This window comes from Aotus nancymaae, unplaced genomic scaffold (assembly GCF_030222135.1).
Source record: "Aotus nancymaae isolate 86718 unplaced genomic scaffold, 86718_ANA_hifiasm-v0.15.2.pri h1tg000014l, whole genome shotgun sequence".
Classification (NCBI taxonomy): domain Eukaryota; kingdom Metazoa; phylum Chordata; class Mammalia; order Primates; family Aotidae; genus Aotus; species Aotus nancymaae.
Window position 1 is genome coordinate 120003092 of NW_026988425.1, and position 24258 is coordinate 120027349.

At 43.1% G+C, this 24258-nt stretch overlaps 1 protein-coding gene across 2 annotated transcripts in view; it reads left to right on the plus strand.

The window, feature by feature from the left end:
- The window catches only part of CRTC3 (CREB regulated transcription coactivator 3), a 111622-nt gene that overhangs the window by 43509 nt on the left and 43855 nt on the right, over positions 1-24258 (plus strand). For both annotated transcript variants that reach the window (XM_064376273.1, XM_012463801.3), the window contains exon 3: positions 19904-20023. In XM_064376273.1, the coding sequence (XP_064232343.1) occupies positions 19904-20023 (120 nt within the window). The remainder of the gene's footprint in view (positions 1-19903; positions 20024-24258) is intronic.

A 24258-nucleotide genomic window follows, 5' to 3' on the forward strand; every position in this document is an offset into this window, starting at 1 on the left:
CAGCTAATTTTCTGTATTTTGAGTAGAGACGGGGTTTCACCATGTTGACCAGGATGGTCTCGATCTCTTGACCTTGTGATCCACCCACCTCCGCCTCCCAAAGTGCCGGGATTACAAGCATGAGATATGTTCTTTTTAATGACAGCACCATAACCCTGTATATAGCGGTCCCATCATTTATATAACCAGTCTCTTATTGAGGAACATTTAGATTATGTCTAGTTTTTCACTATTACAAAACAAAACTGCAGGGAACATTCTTGTTATTATATAGTGTTGGATATTTACATAAGGGTATTTGTGGGATGTGTTCTTAGAGGTAAAATAGCTGGGTAAGAAGGTTTGTACATTTAAAATTAAGGTAGATGTTACCATATTATTCCCTATAAAGGTAGTGTCAGTTTCTACTTCCACCAACATATGAATGTCTCTTCTTTTTTTTGAGACAGAGTCTTGCTCTTGTCACCCAGGCTGGAGTGTGGTAGAGCAATCTCGACTCACTGCAGCCTCCGCCCTCCAAGTTCAAGCGGTTCTCCTGCTTCAGCCTCCTGAATAGCTGGGATTACAGGCGCCTGCCACCATAGCCAGCTAATTCTTGTACTTTTGGTGGAGACAGGGTTTTGCCACGTTGGCCAGGCTAGTCTCAAACTCCTGGCCTCAGGTGATCGGTCTGCCTTGGTCTCCCAAAGTGCTGGGATTACAGGTGTGAGCCACTACACCTGGCCAAGTGTCTGTTCTTTCATATGCCCTTCCTCATTGAAAATAGCCTTTTATTTATTTATTATTATTATTTTTTAGATGGAGTCTTACTCTGCCACCCAGGCTGGAGTACGGTGGTGCAATCTTGGCTCACTGTAACTTCCATCTCCCAGGTTCAAGCAATTCTCCTGCTGCAGCCTTCTGACTAGCTGGGATTACAGGTGTGTGCTACCACGCCCAGCTAATTTTTGTATTTTTAGTAGAGACGGGATTTCACATGTTGGCCAGGCTGGTCTCAAACTCCTGACCTCAGGTGATCCGCCCACCTCGGCCTCCTAAAGTGCTGGGATTACAGGCATGAGCCACCACGCCTGGCCAGTATATCCATTTAAAAAACAAAAAACAAAAAACCTGTGGTTAAAAACCACACAACTTAAAATTTACCATATTCATTATTTTTAAGTTTACAGTTCAGTAGTGTTAAGTATATTCACATTGTTGGGTAAACGAGATCTCCAGAACTTTTTCATCTTGCAAAGCAGAAACTCTGTACCTATTAAACAACTCCCCAGGGCCCCTCCCACTAGCTCCTGATAATCATCATTCTACTTTCTCTTTTGATGAATTTAACTATTCTAGGTGCCTCATATTAGTGAAATTATACACTATTTGTCTGTGACCAGCTTATTTCACTTAGCATAACAGTTAGAAACAAGTCGCTGGTCTTGCCTCTACTCAATGGCAGGAATTCCCCAAAGGCGTGCTGGGATTACAGGCATGAGCCACCGAGCCCAGCCTCATTCTCTTTTTTACTGTTTTACTGTTTTGTTTCATTGATATGGCTGTCTATTCCTCTGTCCATTCCCACATCAGTATATTATTTTGGCTTTATAATATGCACTTTGATTTTACTTTTAGTTATGTGTTTTTAGACAGATATATATGAACATAGATTCATGTGGTCTAAGATTAAAAGTAAGCAAAACAGTGCAGTGAAAAGAATCCCCTCCATCTCTGTCCTAGCCACCCAGTTCACTCCCCACAGGCACAACCACTGTTGTCATGTTTGTTTATTCCTTTGGGAAATTTTTATTTATGTGTCAGCAAATGTGAATCTATAGTCCACCTCATGCCATACTTTTCTCTGAAGGTAGCTAACCATACACATGTCTGTACCTTGCTTGAATAAAATTAAAGTTATGAAGTTAAGTGAATAACTTAATAAATTTTGGAGATCTTTCCATGTCAGTTTAGAAAGTGCACCTTTATCTTTTTGAGACAGTCTCACTCTGTCGCCAGGCTGGAGTGCAGTGGTGCAATCTTGGCTTACTGCAACCTCTGCCTCCAGGTTCAAGCAATTCTCCTGCCTCAGCCTCCCGATAGCTGGGACTACAGGTGTTTACCACCATGCCAATCTAATTTTTGTGTTTTTAGTAAAGGTGGGGTTTCACCGTGTTGGCCAGGATGGTCTCGATCTCCTGACCTCGTGATCTGCCCGTCTTGACCTTCCAAAGTGCTGGGATTACAGGCATGAGCCACCGTGCAGGGCCTATAAAAGAGTACACAGTATTCTTTTATAAGAATTTGTCATAATTTATTCAACTAGTTCCCTATTGATGAACATTTAAGTAATTTACAGATTTTTAAAAAATAAAAACTATGCTGGAATGAACATTATACATATACAGTTTAAAAAATAAAAACTATGCTGGAGTGAACATTATACATATACATGTACAGGTATAGCTGCAAGAAAAATGACTAGAAGTGAAATTGCTGGGGCACAAGCATATGCATGTGTAGTTTGGGTAGATACTGTCAGTTCACCTCCCTAGAAGTCCCTCCCTGCTGTGTGTGAAAGTGCCTGTTTGCCCACATCCTCCCTGACGCAGTGTTCTGTCAAACTTTTTAATCTTTGTTAATCTTATAGATGAAAAATCACGTTTCTGTGTAATTTGTGCATTTTTCTTATGAGTAAGGTGTGTTTTGTCCTGTTTATGGATCATTTGTATTATCTTTACTGTGAACAGTCTGTTCATATCTTTTGCCTTTAATTCTTTTGTACCGTCAATCTTTTCTTACTGATTTTTAGGAGCTTTTTACATCTTAGAAAATCCAGCCATTTATCTCTGATATGAGATGTAAATATTTTCCAAGTTTGCCACTTGGCATTTGACTTTCTTTATAATGGGATTTTTTTTTTCTAACAGACATTGAAATTTTTTTATATATCAAAAGTTAATGTTGGCCGGGTGCAGCGGGTCACACCTGTAATCCCAGCACTTTGGGAGGCTGACGTGAATGGATCACCTGAAGTTAGCAGTTTGAAACTAGCCTGATCAACTTAGTGAAACCTCGCCGCTACTGAAAATACGAAAATTAGCTGGGCATTGTGGCAGGTGCCTGTTATTCCCGCTACTCAAGAGGTTGAAGCAGGAAAATCACTTGCACCCAGGAGGCAGAGGTTGCAGTGAGCCGAGATCTCAACTTTGCACTCCAGCCTGGGCTACAAGGGCGAAACGTCATCTCAAAAAAAAAAAAAAAAAAAAGACAAAAATAACTTCCTGTCTTTTTTGTTACTCCCAGGTTTTTTGTTATAGTAAGTTACCTTCTTTGGTTTCTGCTAACACTTTATGCCTTTATTTTTAAATATAAAATCTTTGATCCATCAGGAGCTTAGGCCAGTATAAGGTATGTAGTGTGAATCTGGCTTAATTTTTCTCCACTTTGCTAGCTAGTTGTCTCAGCACTGTTTGTTGAATAATCATCTTTTCTCCAATCGTTTAAATGCTATCTCTATCATATACGGAATTCTCATATGTTTGATTGTATTTTGAGACTTTCTGTTCTCTTTTATTAATCTTTGTGTCCAGTCATACACCAAAATCACACTTTTAATTAATTATTATATCTTCATATTATATTTTAGAAAGCTGGTAAGATTAATTCACTTTCATGCTGCTTTTCAGTGATTTTTCTAGGCTATTCTTGCATGTTTATTTTTCCAGCTGAACTTTATTTATTTATTTATTTAACACCAGTGTTACTTGCCAACCAAATGAACTTTAAAATCGGCTTGTTAGGGTCTTTTTAAAAATCCTTTCATTAATGGGTTTTATGCAGCTGAGTGATATGATCAGATTTGTGTTTTAGGAAGATTATTGAGCCTGCAGGGTGGAACTAGGTTGGAGGAAACAAGATTAGAGACAAAAAGACCAATTACGAGATTGTTGGAGTCATCCAGGGGAGAATGGACAGATGAGGAGTTGAGGATAGTGTTGGGTTCTAGAGGTGTTTCCAAAGTCACAATGGCCAGGGGCATTGGTCTGCACCTGAAGTCCCAGCTATGCAACAGGCTGAGGTGGGAGGACCACTTGAGCCCAGGAATTTGAGGCCAGCCTGGGCAACACAGTGAGACTCTATCTCTAAAAAAATAAATAAATGATACAATAAATAAATAAAAATAAATAGATAGTCAAAATGAGCAGACTTGCAGATGACTGAGATGCTCAAGGGTGAGGGAGGAGGCACCCAAGGATGACCCCAAACTTGCTGGGTTGGGCCGTTCAATGGCGCCATTCTCAGCAATTTGAAACACATGAGCTATAGGGTCTGCTTAGGAGGAAGATGGCCAATTCACTTCTAAATATGTTGAATTTAAAGTGCCTGCAGGTAGTCCTAGAAAAGTGTGGTCCAGTGGGCTGTTGAATGTACAAGTTCGAAGCTCTGGAGAGAGATCCAGGCTAGAGAGATGGAGTTACATGACAGAGCCCTGAGGAACCCCTTAAGGGATGGTCAGGAAGTTCAGGAGTGTGCAAAGATGACTGGAAAGAAACAAGAGAGGTAGGAGAAAAATGGGAGCGCTCGGAGCACCAGGAGCCAGGAGAAGAATGTTTTCAGTAGAGCAAACTGTCAGTAATTCCCAGTGCTTCCAAGAGGTCAGGAGCTGAAAATGCCCATTTGGATTTAGTAGTAAGGAAAGTCTGTGGTTATCTTGGGAAATTTCAGTGGAGCAAAGGGGTGGGGGCTGAGGTCTGTGTGGTAGGTGAGGAAGTGGATCGAGGCACCTCCTTCATCACAAAGCTTGGCTGTGAAAAGGAGAGACACGGGCAAGGAGGAGGAATAGGATAATGCATCAAGTTAGCAGCTTGTGTATCTCCTCCCTCCCCAGCTTTCCGTGAGAGAGTCTGGGCCATATGTTTTGTTTTGTTTTGTTTTGTTTTTTGAGACAGAGTATTGCCTTCGTGCTCAGGCTGCAGTGCAGTGGCTCACACTGGCTCTTCTCTTCCTGGCTGTGGCACATCCCAGTGAGAGTTAATCTTGCCACTTTCAGTCTCCCCATTATCATTAAGTGCTGGGATTACAGGCGTGAGCTACCAGGCCCAGCGTTTGGACCGTGTTTAAATGCAGATGGAAAGAGCTAATAGAGGAGAGGAGGAAGCAGTTTGTGATCCTGTTTTTTGAGGACCAGGTAATACTGGGAAGGATATAAGGGGTTGGAGAAATTGGCCAAATTGGTTTAGAAGAGAGTAAGTCAGTTATAGTGTTGGGATATGTTCCCTGCCAGTTTTGACTTTTAATTTTGTTGAGTTTTCTAATATTTTTGCTTGGCACTTTTGAGAAGGAGCCTCTAAGAAATTGGAATCAGGTTTAGAAACTTAGTTGAAGATTAAGTTTGAAAAGTAAGGTACAGACGCTGTATTAGCATGCTACCATTTGTGTAAAAAGGGAGGAGATCTCTGCACTCCCATGTGTATTATAGCACTATAGTATTTACAACAGCCAAAATATGGAATCAACCTGAGTGCCCATCAACAGATGAATGGATAAAGAAAACAGGTCATGTATACACAATGGAATGTCATCCAGCCATAAAAAAGAATGAAATCCTCTCATTTACAGCAACACGGATGGAGCTGGAGGCCATTTATGTTAAATGAAATAAGCCAGGAACAGAAAGGCAAATATTGCATGTTCTCACTCATATGTGGGAGCTAAGAAAGTAAATTTCACAATGACACACAGTTAGATTGGTGACTACCAGAGGCCAGGAAAGGGAGAGGGGGGATGGAGGAGAAAAAGGGATATAAATGTATGGTTTATTTATTTATTTAATTTTATTATATCTATTGTTTTTTAAAATTTTATTATTTTTGAGACTGAGTCTCGCTCTGTTGCCCAGGCTAGATAGAGTGCAATGGTACGATCTCAACTCACTGCAGCCTCTGCCTCCAAGTTTCAAGCGATTCTCCCACCTCAGCCTCCCAAGTAGCTGGGATTACAGCTTGTGTTCCTCCCACCTTGGCCTACCAAAGGGCTGGGATTACAGGTGTGAGCCACCTCGCCCTGCCAAATGTATTTATTACCACTGAACTATACACTTAAAAACGGTAAAGATGGGCCAGGCACAGTGGCTCACGCCTGTAATCCCAGCACTTTGGGAGGCCAAGGTGAGCAGATCACTTGAGGTCAGGAGTTTGAGATGAGCCTGGCCAACATGGTAAAGCCCCATCTCTACTAAAAATACAAAAATTAGCAAGGCATAATGGCATACACCTGCAATCCCAACTACTAGCTACTCCAGGCACTGAGACAGGAGAATTGCTTGAACCCAGTAGGCAGAGGGTGTAGTGAGTTGAGATCTCACGATTGCACTCCAGCCTGGGCGACAGAGCAAGACTCCATGTCAAAAAATAAAAATAAAAAATGGTAAAGATGGTAAATTATACATGCCTGTGTAGTTATCACATTATACATCTATATATGATAAGGAGCAGAAGTAATATGTATTCATATTTGCTATACATACATAATCACTATTTCGAAGGACTCAGAAGAAGCAAAAACATCTGGTTATCCATTGGGAGGTGGGAACTGAGTCGAAGGCGAACAAGTATCGAGGTTGCGTTGGCACTCTCCACTGTCGTGTTGTATGTTTGTTGAGAATGTCAGCATATTACTTATTTAAATAATGTGATCCTAGCCGGTTAGTTATCTTTAAAAGCAGTGATTACTGCAGGGCCTGAATTTTCTTATTTATTAATGATTCTAAGTCTGTAATCTGCTCTGTGTCTAAGAAGCTAATCTTGCTGTGTGCGTTTGAGGTGTGGATCTTTACCTGTACAGTTGGCCCTCTATATCTGAGGGTTTTGCATATGTGGATTCAACCAATTACAGATCAAAAACATTTGAAAAAAAATTTCATCCTTACTAAAAATGTTTTTTCTTTGTCATTGTCTCCTAAGCAATACAGTATGACAGTTATTTACATAGCTTTTGCTTTGTATTAGGTATTATAAATAATTTAGAGGTGATTTATAGTACATTGATAGGATGTGTATAGGTTGCATGCAAATACTATGTCCTTTTATATCAGGGATTTGAGTATGCACAGATTTTGGTGTCTGCAGGAGGCCCTGGAACCAATCTCCCTGCTGTGCTGTACTGCTGCGCTCCACTTTCCCCACTGGGGACCAGCAGCCTTGGGGAAGTGGACAGTCCTGGATCTTGGTCCAGGAAGAGGACCATGGCCTAGAACATCCTGGCCCTGTTCATTGTGGCTTGACTGAGTGGGCTCTAAGCCTGGCTTACATGGAAGAGGAAATGGGGGAGTCATTATTGTGTCATAGGCAAAAGCCTCACACTGGCTCTCACCTTCCTGTGGCTGTGGCAAATCCCAGTGACAGCTAATCTTGCTACTTTCAGTCTCCCCCATTACCATGCTAATGAAGAAAATTCTTTACCCTTTCTCTGTAATTTCTATTGTGATTTTAGAGCAAAGGTCTGAATGATTGCATGGATTAAACATATTTTACTTTTTTTTTTTTTTTTTTTTTGAGACAGAGCCCTTGCTCTGTTGCCCAGGCTGGAGTACAATAGTGTGATCTTGGCTGACTGCAGCCTCCGCCTCCTGGGTTCAAACGATTCTCCTGCCTCAGCCTCCCAAGTAGCTGGGATTACAGGTGCCTGCCACCACACCCAGCTAATTTTTGTATTTTTAGTAGAGACAGGGTTTCACCACGTTGGCCAGACTGGTCTCGAACTCCTGACCTCAGGTGATCCACCCACCTCAGCCTCCCAAAGTGCTGGGATTACAGATATGAGCCACCCGCCTGACCACATCTGTTACTTTTAATCTCTAGTTTTGTATTACATTTGATTGCACACCCCTGCTGAAAAGTACCACTTTTTGAAGTGACAAAAAGTCACTTGAAAACTTCGAACTCCCACAAAAATAATCACATTCACATGAATATTTCTCCTTATTCATTTTTTAGGGTACCAGGTAAAGAGAATCTCCAGTTTAGTTAGGACTGTGCCTAGTCTGAGTTCCCATTTTGCTGATTAAAATCCTCAAATGACTGTACATGTTACTCTTCTGAAAATTGAGAAAGCTGGTTAATCACTGTTCACTTGTCTAGGTTCTCACATTTTCGGAGCTGAAGCCAAGAGCCAGGAAAGGATCGCATTATGAGCTTTACTCCTCAGTAACTCCTAAGGCTCACAGAGTGGTTAGTTTTCCTCCCCTGTCTGTAGGCAAGAGTGGGGACTTGGAGATAGGAAGAAAAGGTTTTCCTAGTGTCAGTCCTGCTGGTTTTTCTTTTTTTTTTTTTTTGAGACAGATCTCGCTCTGTCAACCAGGCTGGAGTGCCATGGCACGATCTCAGCTCACTGCACCTCTGCCTCCTGATTTCAAGCGATTCTCCTGCCTTAGCCTCCCATGTAGCTGGGATTACAGGCATGAGCCGCTGCATCCGGCCTGCTGGTTTTTCTATTTGTTTGACCAAAGGAATGCTAGGCCAATTCGATCTCCAAGCAAGCAACCAGATCTAGTTATGACTTTGCCGCAAATTAAATGGAGAATCTGGTTTCATGGACCAGTTCTTCCATTTTTGGTAGCATGGTTCGTCATGGAGACTGCAGTTCTTACCATGATGAATTTTAAAAAAGAAATTTTTATATTTGTGTTTTTCTGCTGTTTAAACCATGATGAATTTTTAGCAACCTCTCATCTGTGCAGATTCTCCCAAGAGATAGTGAATGCTTTAGGAACACTTTATACAGCTCAGCCTAAGGGAGAACATACCAGAAGCATGGCTGGATGAGAAAGGAGGGGCCTGCCTGGGAAAGTACTCCGTTCCCATCTTCAGAGGGGACTGGTGGCAGCTGGGTGGCCTTTGGTGAGGATGCTGCCTGCTTGCATTGGCTGACCCGGAAGGTCATCAAACTCTTGTGGCTTATGAGCCCAGACAGAACAGGACACTGCGTGTCTTTTCATGAACAAGTGGCCAGATGAGGAAAAGTACCCTATACTTTTTAAAATCAAAAACAGGATGTACTTTTAAAAAAACTCAGTGTGCTTTATTAGAATTACCATGTGCCATATCTAACTAAATATTCCAGAGCATTTTATTCTTTCCAGACATGTTTTCTCATACTTTCCTAGTTCCTTTGTGACGTCATATGCTTATTTTGTCCTTTAAAGTTATCAATAATGTGAAAAAAAGTTGCTTTGTTTTCTTGGCTGGCTAGATGGTAGAAAACTTGGTCTTCCTCTCTTTTTTTTGGCATATGTGTAGAAGTTACTGAGTTAAAACTGAAAAGTCACCTTTAATTTATGGCAGTATCATAATTGTAATTAAAAAATTAAACTTTTTATTTGGAAATTGAAAATCTACCCCAAAGTAGAATAAAGAACCCCCATATACTCATCATCAGATTCAGTATTTTTCACCATTTTGCCACTCTTGTTTCCTCTGTCCCCTTCCCTTTGTTTTTTCTCTTTAAATTCCAAATTAGAGATCTCTCCAAAACTCAGTGAAGTGTCCTACCAGGTTGAATCACAGCGGTGGATCTGGTGTGATTCCGAATGTGGCAGGGCTGAAAGGAGGGAGTAGGCAGGCTGGCAGGGGCTGGTCTCTGACATAAGTTTCCTCCGGCAGAACGAGGCTGGTGTTGGGGTGAACGCAGGTTCAGGCACTTTGACTCCTCTCCTGCTTGGCCTACAGTACCCGCCTGACCCTTCTGGCCTCCAAGGATGCCTTTGGCCAGTGGTCTCACCAGCTGCTCAGCCAGGCTCCTGCTCTGCCCTATCACTAAGTCTTAGTCGATCAAAAGCCAGTTCTTCCCTTCTGCAGTTCCTTTCTATTATCATAAGAAGCAAATCGGCTTCCTCTGGAGGAGATAAATGGGCAGACCTGATTTGCCCAGAACATATGTCTCTCGTCATTGTCCTATTAGAATTCAAGTTAAAAGGAGAACTGCACTCAACAGAAGGCCTCCCTCACTTCCAAAGATACCACCCCAGGTAGGGAAATGGGAATGGGAACAGGCAGTTTAAAACTTGTGCTTCTGTGCAGGCTTGGCCGGTGCTCCCCGGAAAGACAAAATCCCTTCAGAGGTTTGGGTATGCATTCATTCACCCTGCCATGCCATCCCTGAGGACTTGAAGTTAAAATTCTGCATTTTATCATGGAAATTTGTAGCGGTGGAGAAAAGTAGAAAGAGTAGAATAAGAAGCTCCCATGTAGACCTCACCAATTTTTAATAATTATCAACATTTTGCCATTAAACTTTTTGATTATGTAGCCTAGTAGTAAAAAGAGTTTTATAGCCCCAATTTGGGTATGTTCTTTTTTAAATTACGTACGTATAACACGGTATTGCTGTATTAAATACACACACAAAAAATAGAAAACTAAGTGGAAACAGATCTCCTAATGTTTACCCCATACCCTGTGTTCATCCTGTAAACCCCCTGGGGGTGCACATTCCTCCTTGGAGCCAGATCTTTTAGAAACATTATGTAATTCAGCAAGCATGTGTCAGAGCCCACTGTGTGGCTGACACTGCGAATGCTGGAGGGAAGATGCTGGGGCGGGATCAGAGGTCTCCCTGTTTACGGCCTGCTCCATCAGGGTCAGGGAATGAACGCCATCCACCTTCTCCAGGTGAGAAGCCCTGCTCAAGACACAGACCTTTTTCTCCCCCTTTCCTTGAGCAGCAGCCCCCAGCATGAACCTTAGACCATGCACTCTGGGCATGTTTTATGCATTGTTGTTATTTCTCCTTTTTTTTTAAGAGATGGGGTCTCACTATGTTGCCCAGGCTGGTCTTGTACTCCTGAGCTCAAGCGATCCTCTCACCTCGGCCTCCCAAAGTGCTGGGATTACAGGTGTGAGCCACCACCATGCCCAGCCATTATTTCTTACTTTGAGAGATTATTTGCCTGGCCCTCTTTGATCATTTTGATTGGTCTGATTTTGAATTTACCTGACTTTGAACTCAAGACAACCCCAAAACTGTTTTATGTCTGTCATTTTCCGGAGTCACCTTTTAGCTTAGTTTATCTGTTTACTTCCCTTTTATATTTGATTTTAAAATGCAGCCTAGGCAGGGGCAACACAAGGGCTACAGACATGGTGACAGGCCAGGTCCTAAATCATAAGGTTGGGTGCCAGCACCTTCTCTGGTCCACTCTGCTCTTCAGACTTGTTTGGTCCTTTGGAGAAGTTTGGATCCCAAAATCAGCTGGTCAAAAAAGGCATCACCTCCGTGTGAAAAACAAAAAACCCATCCAGGTGGTTCTAGGGTGCTGAGGGTCTAATCACTTCTGCAAGACTGGCGTAGGTCAGCCCCAAAGTTAGTGTAGTGCTGGTAGGCTGTGGGGGAAAAGACTTCCGGAACCCAGAACAGCTGGGAGCCTCACAGGAGCGTTGTGAACTGAAGCCCCTGATTGCTGGCATATATAAGCACCGCAGAGGGCAAAGGAAGAGTGTGGGGGCTGCTGTCTGACGCTGGAGATTTGTACATTTTGACTTTCTCTTTATGTTTCTCTAATAGGGTATTTAACCAATTATTAAATCCTTTTTTATTCCACTTACTTTGTAAGGTAGACTTAAATCATCCATTTAACCCCAAGGCAGTGTGAATTAATAGCAGCCCTTTTGTCGTGGGCAGGCCTTCACAATTCCCCCAACTTGTCCTGAGAGTCAAAGGAGGTGCTGCCAGGGCCTAGAATTGTCTCCAGCTGGGTTCCCAGGAGAGGCACAGTTGTTCCTTTGTTATTTAGACTTGTCCTTTTTAAAAGAGGGAGGCTATAACATCTTCCATTAGCTTCAATCTGCATATAAATAAAGAGCCTGCAAGCTCCAGGAACCTGCCTTACTTCCAAAACTTGTTAAATCTCCACTCTTCCCCAGCAGATTTTTTTTTCTTTTTTTTTCTGAGATGGAGTTTTGCTCCTGTTGCCCAGGTTGGAGTGCAATGGCGCGATCTCGGCCCACCGCAATCTCCGTCTCCCAGGTTCAAGCGATTCTCCTGCCTCAGCCTCCTGAGTAGCTGGGATTACAGGCATGTACCATCATGCCTGGCTAATTTTGTATTTTTAGTGGAAACAGGGTTTCACCATGTTGGTCAGGCTGGTCTCAAACTCCTAACCTCAGGTGGTCCGCCCACCTCGACCTCCCAAAGTGCTGGGATTACAAGCGTGAGCCACTGGGCCAGGCCCCCAGTGGAATTTTTAAAAAAGAGTTGTGGTCTCATTATGTTGCCCAGGCTGGACACCAACAGAAATTTATTGAGTACTGGCAGCCAGTCTTTGACGCACTTGCCAAGAACTAAAGAAGTAAACTAAAGAAGAACCAAGGAGCATCATGGGCAAGGTCCCGTAGAGCTTAATGATGTGTTTAAGGATGCCCTTAGGGCCAAGCGTTAACCACCCTATCTGTTGTCTCTCCTACCGGCTACATTTCCAACCAGTCTCCTCTCCGCTCTGTTGGAAACAGATACAAACCCAAGTATACAGAGAAATGAAGAAGGGTTGAGGTAGCATTTTAATTGTATCAGAGGAAGCATTGTTTATAGTCAATGAAAAGCTTTATGACTTTTAGCTAACCATTTACATAATACTGTTAGATACCTACTCCGTATCTACTGGAGCCAACGTCAATTTGTAGCTGTGCAGTTTGTATTACATCATAGTCAGATATCTTAGCAGGACTGTTGTTCTGTAATTGAATCTTAGATCTTCAGTAGATTTACAAGAACATAAAATTTATCTGGAAAATTTTTCATTTTTCTTTTGTTTTAATTTTTTTTTGGTGCCTTAACCAGGAAACTCATTTTTTTGTTTGTTTTTTAAGCAACAAGGTCTCCCTCTGTCCCCCCGGCTGGAATGCAGTGGCATGATCATAGCTCACTGCAGCCTCTACTTCCTGTGCTCAAGGGATCTTCCTGCCTCAGCCTTCCAAGTAGCTGGGACTACAGGTGCATGCCACTGTGCTTAGCTAGTTTTTAAAATCTTAGCAGAGACAAGGTCTGGCTATGCTGCCCAGGCTGGTCTCAAACTTCTGAGCTCATTCCTCCCCCTGTGACCTCCCAAAGTGCTGGGATTACAGGCATGAGCCACGACACTCAGATTGGAAAATTTCTTTCTTTTTTTTTTTTTTTTGAGACGGAGTTTCGCTTTTGTTACCCAGGCTGGAGTGCAATGGCGCGATCTCGGCTCACCGCAACCTCCGCCTCCTGGGTTCAGGCAATTCTGCCTCAGCCTCCTGAGTAGCTGGGATTACAGGCACGCGCCACCATGCCCAGCTAATTTTTTGTATTTTTAGTAGAGACGGGGTTTCACCATGTTGACCAGGATGGTCTCGATCTCTTGACCTCGTGATCCACCCGCCTCTCGGCCTCCCAAAGTGCTGGGATTACAGGCTTGAGCCACTGCGCCTGGCTGGAAAATTTCTTTATAATTTTTTTTTTTTTACTTTCTTCTGCATATATCAGGAAAAATCTCTAAAATCTCATAAAGAATTGATTTAGGTTATTTAGCGAAGGAGGCAAAGCAATGAGGTGAAGAGAATACTGGAATACTGGATGAGGCTCGGAATCCTGAGTTTAAGTTTAGGCTGCTACAAACTAGCCTGTGACCTTGAGAAGAATCACTTCAGCTCTCTGGACCTTGGTTTCCCACCTGTAGAAGGAAAGAACATAATTCCACTCCCTTTTGCTTTTACTTGTATAGCTTTCTCTGCTAAGCCAGCAACTCCAGTTCCCTCCCTTTGCCTATCCCCATCTTATTTTCACCTGCTGCAGTCTGGAAAATGAGATGCCTGCATTTGTTAGACCTGGGTAGGGTGTAATGGAGGACTGGAAAGTTTCCCTTCTAACTGCTGTCCTCTCGGGTTCTTATCCATTTTTGTTATTTAGAGGCTTTCTTTGCCTTCTGGTTCACTGCTGAGATGGTTGAAGTTGCCACATAAATGACTCTGGCTCAAGCTAGCACATTGTCCTCACAGCATAAAATAATGGTGACATCACATTCCAGTGTAGTCCTCTATAGCATTGAAGCTTCAGGCCAGTACGCATTCCCAGTGTTGACAGCAGTGTTCCAGGAAAATAATTGTTGCTCTTGCAGGAGTTTTGTCACTTTTTTTCTTGATCACGAGTCATGAGGTCTGTCACTGAAGCTACTGAGAATTGTCTTATGTAGAATTGCTTCTGTTTGAGAATATCAATTAGGCCTCCCTTTGTAAAGATGCTGAGGTTGTAGGATTCTGGATCAATACTTTTTCAAAGTATTAACCATTTATATGCATAATCCTGGTTTTCTGCGTGTTTTTAGTATATTTTTTAAAACTTGGTAGAACTTCTTTTTTTTTGTTTTTTTTTTGAGATGGAATCTTACTTTGTCGCCCAAGCTGGAGTGCAATGGTGTGATCTTGGTTCACTGCAACCTCTGCCTCCTGGGTTCAAGTGATTCTCCTGCCTCAGTCTCTCCAGTAGCTGGGACTATAGGCACATGCCACCATGCCCAGCTAATTTTTGTATTTTTAGTAGAGACAGAGTTTTACCATGTTGGCCAGGCTGGTCTCGAACTCCTGACCCCAAATGATCCACACACCTCGGCCTCCCAAAGTGCTGGCTTTATAGGTGTGAACCACCACACCTGGCCCTGTAGAACTTCTTACATGGAAGAATGTATTTGGTCATACTCTTAGCATTTAGAAACCCATATTTCACTTCAAGGTATTTGCAAATTACATTTCTCCTATTTTTAATAACTTTGTATAGAAATACAACTATAAGCTAGAATTTTTCTATTTAGATACAGAAGAAAAAAGTATGTCTTGACAGTTCACACATATAGAATATACTGTACCGTATACACTTTTAATAATGTTACTCTTCCTGAGTTGATAATAACAACTCTCCAATTCTTGGTCTTCAGCTTATTTCCTAACTAAGCATGGGCTTATGTAGGAATCTGCTTATGGTTTACCAGTCAAGTAAGTAAGATGTGGGGTTTCTAATTAACCACAAATGCAGTGATATGCCATCAGTATGGTACATCTACCCGGAGAGTTAATGCCAATGTAGGTCACGTTTATAGATCAATAATGTCTAAATTAGGGCAAGTGATTTTCCCCCTAGGTAAGGAAATCCAGTTGCAACTTTTCAGCCATTCATCATTTGGTGCAGCTTTCAGATGCTATGTGATATGCAGCTGTGCACCTACACGTAATTGAGATCTCATCTAACTGAGCTCTAGGTCCCTTGAGGGAGAACTCCGGGAGTGTGGTACTGTCTGCCATTAGCTCTGACTTCTACCTGGAAATCCACAACTCTGCTTCTTTTGGAAGATTCATGTGTCCTGTTTCATTTCAGAAAGAGTTCTGCCGTCAGCACTAGCCCTGTCACTCCCTCTCTGGTCTATCTAGCATTGGATCCCAGACATTGACGTGGAAAAGCATTTAGATATGGAGGCACAGAATTCCTCTCTTCTTCAATTTGGTGTCTAGGTCCTATGTTTTGAAACAGGAGAGTGCTTTTCAGAGCCTGGCATGATCTCAGCTCACTGTAATCTCTACCTCCCGGGTTCCAGCAATTCTCCTGCCTCAGCCTCGTGAGTAGCTGGGATTACAGGCGCGTGCAACCACGCCTGGCAAGTTTTTTTTTTCTTTTGTATTTTTGTATTTTTAGTAGAGATGGAGTTTCTCCATGTTGGCCAGGGTGGTCTTGATCTCCTGACCTCAAGTGATCTGCTTGCCTCGGCCTCCCAAAATGCTGGGATTACAGGCATGAGCCACTGTTCCTGGCCCCATTTTTCTTGAAGAACAAGGGAGGTGTAAGTCAGAAGAACCTGCAAATGGGAGCTGGGCACAGTGGCTCATGCCTCTAATATCAGCACTTTGGGACGCCAAGGTAGGTGGATCATTTGAGCTCAGAAGTTTGAGACCAACCTGGGCAACATGGCGAAATCCCATCTTTACAAAAAAATGTAACACTTTGTCAGGTGTGATGGCTCACACTTGTAGTCCCAGGTACTTGGGAGCCTGAAGCAGGAGGATCACTTGAGCCTAGGACGAAGAGGTTGCAGTTAGCTGAGATCCTGCCACTGCATTGCAGCCTGAGCAACAGAGGGGAGACCCTGTCAGAAAGAGAGAGAGAGAGAGAGAGAGAAGGAGGAGGGAGGGTACAAGGGAGGGAGAGAAGGGTGAGGCGGGGAGAGGGGCAGGGAAGGGAGGGAGGGACTGTAAATAGGAACCTGCATGTTTAAAATACTGGCTGGGCATGGTTGCTCATGCCTGTAATCCCAGTACTTTGGCCAAGGCAGGTGGATCACTTGAGGTCAGAAGTTCAAGACCAGTGTGGCCAACATGTCAAAACACTGTCCCTACTAAAAATACAAAAATTAGCCAGGCATGGTGGCACATGCCTGTAATCCCAGCTACTCAGGAGGCTGAGGCAGGAGTATTGATTGAACCCAGGAGGCGGAGGTTGCAATGAGCCTAGATCACGCCACTGCACTCCATCCTGGGTGACAGACAGAGACTCCATCTCAAAAAATAAATAAAATAAATACTGTATGTACTCTGCAGATACAACTATGTAAGAACTTGCATGGTTAAAACTTGAAAAGGAGTAGAAAAAGTGAAGTTTGGAGTGGTACGTTAGTATTTCTTTGTCACCCAGGCTGGAGTGCAGTGGCACGATCTCGGCTCACTGCAGCCTCTGCCTCCTGGTTTCAAGTGATTCTAGTGCCATCATTCCTGGCTAATTTTTGTATTTTTAGTAGAGGTGGGGTTTCGCCATGTTGGCCAGGCTGGTCTCAAACTCCTCCTGACCTCAAACTATCTGCCTGCCTCAGCCTTCCAAAGTGTTGGGTTATAGGCATGAGCCTCTGTGCCTGGCCCAGACTTCATTCTTAAACTGCCTTTAGTTTCTGGCTTCTCTGACTGAACAGCTACTCTAATTCATTTGATGAGCAAGGCAGGTCTTTGAGAAGGAATCAAGAAGGCTAAAGCCAAATATAGTTTGGAGAAAGATCAGATACTGCAGGGGCAGAGAGTTGAGACTGGGCCACAGTGAGGAAGAGAAGAAAATACCAAAAGCAGAGATCACCCACCCCACAACTGAATACCAGCAGTAATACAGGATTTGGGCCAGCAGTGGTTAATGCAAAAGAGCCAGCTGTTAAATCGAAAATAAAAGCTTGTGTTTTGTTTTGTTTGTTTTAGAGACAAGATCTTGCTCTGTTGCCCAGGCTGGAGTGCAGTGTTGTGATCATAGCGCACTGCAGCCTCGAACACCTGGGTTCAAGTAATCTTCCCGCCTCAGCCTCCCCAGTAGCTAGGACTACAGGTGGGCACTACCACACCCCACTAATTTTTTTTGTTTTTATTTTTTTGTAGAAATGAGGGCTTGCAATGTTGCCCAGGCTGGTCTTGAACTCCTGGCCTCAAGTGATCCTCCCACCTAATGCTCCCAATGTACTGAGACTGCAGGCATGCACCACCATGCCTAGCTAATTTGTTTGTTTGTTTGTTTGTAGAGCTAATTTTTATATTTTTTTGTGGAGACAGGGTCTCACTATGTTTCCCAGGCTGGTCTCAAACTTCTGGCCTCAAGCAATTCTCCCACCTCCGCCTCCCAAAGTGCTGGGACTATAGACAGGAGCCATTCCACCCAGCCAGAACATATAAGCTTAACAGGAAGTCTAAAAGACATTTCAGGAACTCTCTGCTTTTTAGAACCCCTTCTAAAGATTCTTCTCCTGACCCTGTGGACTGGCCTCCAGGATCCCAGTTTGGCCATAATTGTGCAGTGGCTTAGGCCTGTAATCCCAGCATTTTGGAAGGCCAACGTGGGTGGATCAGTTGAGGTCAGGAGTTTGAGACCAGCCTGGCCAACATGGTGAGAAAAAAAAAAAATTTATCGGGCATGTTGGCATGTGCCTGTAGTCTCAGCAACTCAGGAGGTTGAGCCTAGGAAGTGGAGGTTGCAGTCAGTCGTGATTGTGCCACTGCACTCCAGCCTGGGTGACAGAATGAGACCCTATCCTGTGTCCTTCTCATTGCATCTTGCCAAGAAGCACCTGATGTCAGTTTGTCCCATTATTTTGTAGGTATTGCAGTGTATTAGTCTCTAGAAGAGAGTGTTCCATTGTGTAAGATCAAATCCAGCTTACCTATCTCATACTGGCTATTTTTCTTCCAGCCCAGAACTTGTTCTTTGCTAAGATAACTTTATTTTGTGAGTTTATAGATTTGGATTATAAAAATAGACTGGAACTGTTAGACCAAATTAGTCCAGACTTTTTATGAGTCCACTTGGGAGAAATGGGAGTAATTCTGAAATCCAAAATGAGAAAATCCATGTTTAACAAAGAAAACGTAGTTTTTAGCTGAAGGAAGTCCCCTGTAAAAACATACTTACATGTGTCATAGGATTCCTTTCACAGTAAGCTACCTATTTTGCATGTGATTCAGTTGACATAAAAGAAACTCTGTTTTAAATGATTAGTATGTGAGATGACGGATATGTTAATTAACTTGATTTCATCATTTTGCTATGGATACATGTATCAAAACGTCATGTTGTACAGTGTAAATATATACAATTTTTATTTGTCAGTTATATCTTAATGCTGGAGGGCATGGGAGAAGAAAATCTGTTTGCTGTATTTCACAAGCACATCTATTGCATAACGCATACACATTGCCCTATTATGTGAGATTTATGGGCCCAGCCTAGGATTTGGCTTTTGACAGTCAAAAAGATTGCCCTTTGTGATGCCAGTCTCAAAAATGTTAAGCACATACCTCAAGCATCTCCTTAAAAAGGATTTTGGATTTATTGACCATGAATTTATCTTGAATCTGTTTCTACTTTCATTTGTACCATTTAGGGACTGATGATTTGTATGTTTGTTTTCCACTTGTATTTAGATAACATTCCTTTTTTTCTCTTTAACTCAGGGGTTACACACTCTGAATGTCTCAAATGATGAGTCAGTGAAATGGTTTGCATGTTAGGTTTAAAAATAAGAGAGTGGGTGTCCCATCTACAGGGAGCAGCCATGCTCAGCTTCAGCCTAAGATGAGTGTGGTTCAGTGTGGCCAAAATATTTTGACTTATGGCTGGACGCAGTGGCTCATGCTGGTAATCCCAGCACTTTGGGAGGCCAAGGTGGGTGGATCACTTGAGGTCAGGAGTTCGAGACCAGCCTGGCCAACATGGTGAAACCCTGTCTCTACTAAAAATACAAAAATGAGCTGGGCATGCTGTCGCACATCCGTAATCCCAGCTACTTGGGAGGCTGAGGCAAGAGAATTGCTTAAACCCAGGAGGCGGAGGTTGCAGTAAGCCGAGATCGCGCCACTGCACTCCAGCCTGGGCAACAGAGCAAGACTCTGTCTCAAAAAAAAAAAAAAAAAAAAAAAAAAAATTCTGATTTTTCCGTAGAATCCTCGAGTCTTAATTTTCAAACATTGTAATGAATTCACTCAAAAATTTGAAAAGACACGGTGTAGAATAAATAGCTGCCTCATGGCTTGCCAGTTTCTTTCTTTCTTAAATATACCTCTTTTAACATTTCAAAGTGTCCTTTCTAGTTTCTGGGATTTGGTATATGAATTCACAGTCTTCTGATTCCTCTTCCCCAACTGCATGACAGCTTTTATTATGTCATTCTTTTAGCTTTCCTCTTAACACATTACAGACACTTTTTCAGTATTTTATGGTTATTATATAAAAACAGTTCCATATACTACTTTATTTTATTTACCTTGACCCAAGGCCCTCTAATGCGTAATAAGTAAAACTGTAAAATCAGTCCTTTCACCTGCCATTGTTATCAGTTGTTCTTGAGCCTAAGTGATGATTTCATGGTTGGAGGCCAACTCTTCTTCCCTTCTCTCTGCAGCCGTCGTTTCACCAAGCTGATAATGTTCGGGGAACCCGCCACCACGGGCTGGTGGAGAGGCCGTGCAGGAACCGCTTCCACCCCCTCCACCGAAGGTCTGGGGACAAGCCAGGGCGACAAATATCCTTTTTTACTCTTCATGGGGAGTGTGTGTTCTGAAATGTTTGAAGAGTTGTCAGGATTTATCTTCCCTGCAATTCTCCTTTGGCCTCAAAATCTTTATCTGATGAAGGGAGGCAATACAAATAAATGAGTTGGAAACTAGAAACATCTCTGCAGTCAAAATTTGGAAACATTATAGGTGTTTATGAAAGCATCAGTAAAGTTCAGGTTCATGAAATAACAAAAACCACGTGTAATTCAGCCAAGTTAGAGTTAAACCTGACTTTGAATCAGGTTACAGAGACTTAGTCTATCTAGCAAAAATGGACATACAGGTATGTGATTGATTTGTATTTCTTTTGATCTGCTGACCTGCTTTTGGAACTTAAGAAATTTCATATAATTTTCTATTTGTGATGCTTCAAGTTCAGTAAGTGATAACTAAAATAAACCTAGAATATAGGAAAATCTCACGGCGCAATGTACAGTCACACCAAACTCCATGCGATTAAGTAGAAATCAAGGAAAGGAAATGGTGAATTCACCTGACAGTATTTTATTTCATCAGTGCTGCTTACAGGCGGCAGTGGCGGGCGCTGCTGTGTGGGGAACAGACTGAGCTGGGTTTTTCAGGAGAGGACACAGAAGTGTGCCAGGAGGGCTGGTACTCTCACTTCATCCTTCTCAGAACTCGGGTTCAGGGGTGGAGGAAGGCGAAGAAAGGCGGGGTGGGCCCCACTGTGGAGAGCTGAATTCCTGACAGTGATGGTAGAGTTGGCTTCACAAGCCCAGAAACCAGGAAGTGGGGGCAGGGCACTCATGTTTACTGAGCACCTACCCATGCCAGGCACTGTGCTGGGCAATTTATGTGCCATTTAGACCTCAGAAACTCACTGGGTCATGTATTTTTCTAACCCTCATTTTCTGATGAGGAAACTGAGCATGTGATGAACTAACCTGCCCAGGATGCAGATCAGGCCCAGCCGATGGCCCGGCATGTGCTCAACTCTCCCCATGCCACCTGTGCCCACTAGCAGAGAAGAGGACCTTGTGCAAGGGAGCCAGGAGTTTTGAGGCACCCTAGGGAAACCCCAGCTTCTCTTGCCTTCAAGTTTCCTGGAGGTTTTTTTGTTTGTTTGTTTGGGTTTTGTTTTTGTTTTTGAGACAGAGTCTCACTCTGTCACTGAGGCTAGAGTGCAGTGGCGTGGTCTCGGCTCACTGCAGCCTCTACCTCCTGGGTTCAAGCCTCCCCAGTAGCTGGGACTATAGGCACATGCCACCACGCCCAGCTAATTTTTTTTTGTTTGTATTTTTAGTAGAGATGGGGTTTCATTGTGTTAGCCAGGATGGTCTCGATCTCCTGACCTCGTGATCTGCCCACCTCAGCCTCCCAAAGTGCTGGGATTACAGGTGTGAGCCAGGTGCCCAGTCACAGTTTCTAATCTATTTGGAGGCAAAGATAATGTCCTCAGGGAATGTTTGTCTCTCCCCTTTCTCCTGCCCCCAGGGACACACCACATTTGGTCCACAGAAGGACTGACCTCTGATTTTGTATATTATGTGGCTGTTATCAGGGAAAGTAAAGATGGTAAATAATCTTGAGAATTCTATTCTGGAATGTGTGATAACTTTGACATTGAATGAAAAAGGCAAAAGGAAATGGAGGCAATTCATCAGCAAATTTGCACGTCAGGATGGAGTAGTACATCAAACCGTGGTCCAAACTGCCTAGAATGTTCAAGCAGAAGACTGAGTGCTGCTTTGCTTGATTTAACAATGTGTGTTTTCTCAGTTCTCAGTTCCCTCTTTCTCCTGATGGTGCTCTCATTTCTGCAGAGTATATTAAACATTATGCCATGTATATGTATGTGTGTGGATGTATATGTGGCTATCTCAGATACTTTTGAAGCAAGTACAGTCTAAATGTATAAGCATACACATAGCTTTATTAACCAAAGGAATAGAAGAGGAGGGAACTGAGAAAAGAGAAAGGAAGAGAATGTTTATTCACTTATAAAAACTATTTGTTAAGTATGTGCTAGTGGTCAGACATTATTTTAGACATTTAGTTCACTGTCACAGTAAACATACTATGGTCCCTGCCCTCAGGTTGCCCAGAGTTTAGTGGGAGAGGCTGCTCAGCAAACAAGCAGCCACGGCAGGTCTGGCATCTCCAGGAAGGCAGCTCTGGGGCTGTGGAAGCAGGTCAGAGGTGCAGCTTGAACCAGTCTGGGGAAACGAAGTCATTCTGGGGGAAATCTGAGGCTTGAGGGATGAGAAGCAAGAGGAGAAAGTGTTCATTCATTAGCTATTTACAGAGCCCCTTTTCTGTGCCAGGCCCTGTTGTAAGCCCAGTGATGAATAGGGAGACATAGTTCCTGCTTTGTTGAGTTTACAGTCCCGTGGGACATGATGGCAAACAGGCAAAAAAATAATAAAGGAAAATGGCTTTAGATGGTGATGAGTGAGATTTAAGAGAGTAAAGCTGTTGGGAGGGTATGTTTCAGGCAGAGGGAAGAGAATGTGGTGCAAAGTCCCAGAAAGAGAGGCGACTTCCTTTGTTTGGGGACCCTGTCTCTTACGATAGGGTATAATCTGGCACTGTAGGGATCAACTGGAGAGTATTAGCAAAGCTAGTCAACTCCTAAAGGAAGGAGAAGCAAAAACCAAGTTAATATGCAGAGAAATTAAAGTCATTAGACAGTATGAGTCAGAGTCACTGATCATGAGCCATGTCTTTGTGGCCTCCGAAGCCCCTAAACTGGGGTCCTGGGACTGGACATCTGTGATGCAAAGAAAGTTCTTTCGCCCAGTGTCTTGAGAAATCAAGGGTCCATGAAAAGGGAGACCTTGGAGGAGTATGGCATCTGTAGGGAGGCAGCTCGGGGGCTTGGAGGGTCTCAGGGGCTGTGATTCCATCTTTGCTTTCATGGCCTCCATTCTGTTGGTTGTGAAATAATTTGCTTAAAATTGTGGCCTTGCACATTTATCTATTACTTTTTAAATGAAGTTTCATCATTTGGAAGTATAAAAAACTGGTTTGAATCTTTGTTAGAACAAAAGGGAAAAAATGTAATCAGAATTCTCTTCTTACAGCTGCTTCTTGGCTTGGGTGTTATTTAAGGAGGGCACACTGGCTTAGACAAGGGCTCTGAGGGTTCACTCCTACAATTGGGTGATCTCAAAGAAAATGAACATTGTTTAACAAATATTCTGGCTTCCTCTCAGAGTGGGCAGCCACAGATGCAGAGCTCTGGACAGGAGATTCCTTCTGGAGTGGGCTTTGCCCTTGGCACAGGCAGCCACAGAACACCAAGGCACAGCTGCAGCTGGGCCCTGCCCTAGACCCATGCAGGCAGAGGAGAGGCACTGTCAGGGCTTGCTCCTGGCTGGGGGCCTGGGCTCGAGCACTTGGAATAGACTCTCTTCTGCCCTTCTGTATCTGCGCAGTCTGTAGCAGCCCTCTCACTCCCACTCCTCAAGGATGGCAGACATGCCGGGTCCTAAACACCATCGCTGAACTTCTGAACTAGGCACATACATTTATAGCAAATAAAATATTTTCTCAGACTTGTGGGTAACACACTGAGAAAGAAGGAGACATACTGAAGCAGCATAGAAAATGCCTTCCTTTAAAGGAAGTAGAGGGCTCACTAGCCTGAAGGCTCATGAAGACAGGCCTGAGAACTAGAGTTAGGAATGATTCTCCTCTCTGGGCTGAGCCTTGCTTTGGTTCTTTTCATCATAATGAGATGAAAATGTTAGGACATTGGTTTATAGGACACTGTTGCTTTGAAATACATGGCCTATTACATTTGAGAAACACCATACTCTGTATCTCCTCTTGGAGCCTGACCGTATATATTAGGGCTCTGAAAAGTCCTGCAGTTAAGAAACAACTTCTCTTTACCCCAGGGTTTCCAAAACTTATGTGATCACAAAATCCAACTTTTACCTAACACCCGTCTCCTCTTGAAGGACAAGGAAACATTGGTCTTTAGAATGTTAAGGGGGAAATATTCTGACTTCACAATACCACATGCAACCTATTTGCCTCTCCTGTGCTGAGGGAAATAGGATGTTTTTATAAATGTAAGGACTCAAAAAGATGCCACTCATATGCGACCCTTACAGTTTGACTTTAAGATGTATTCTAGTGGGACATAGTTGGAGGTAAAGGGACAAAAGGAAGTAGAATGACAGTAAACACATGGCTGAGAAATCAGGATGGAGCCAAATTGTGGCTTTTCTGT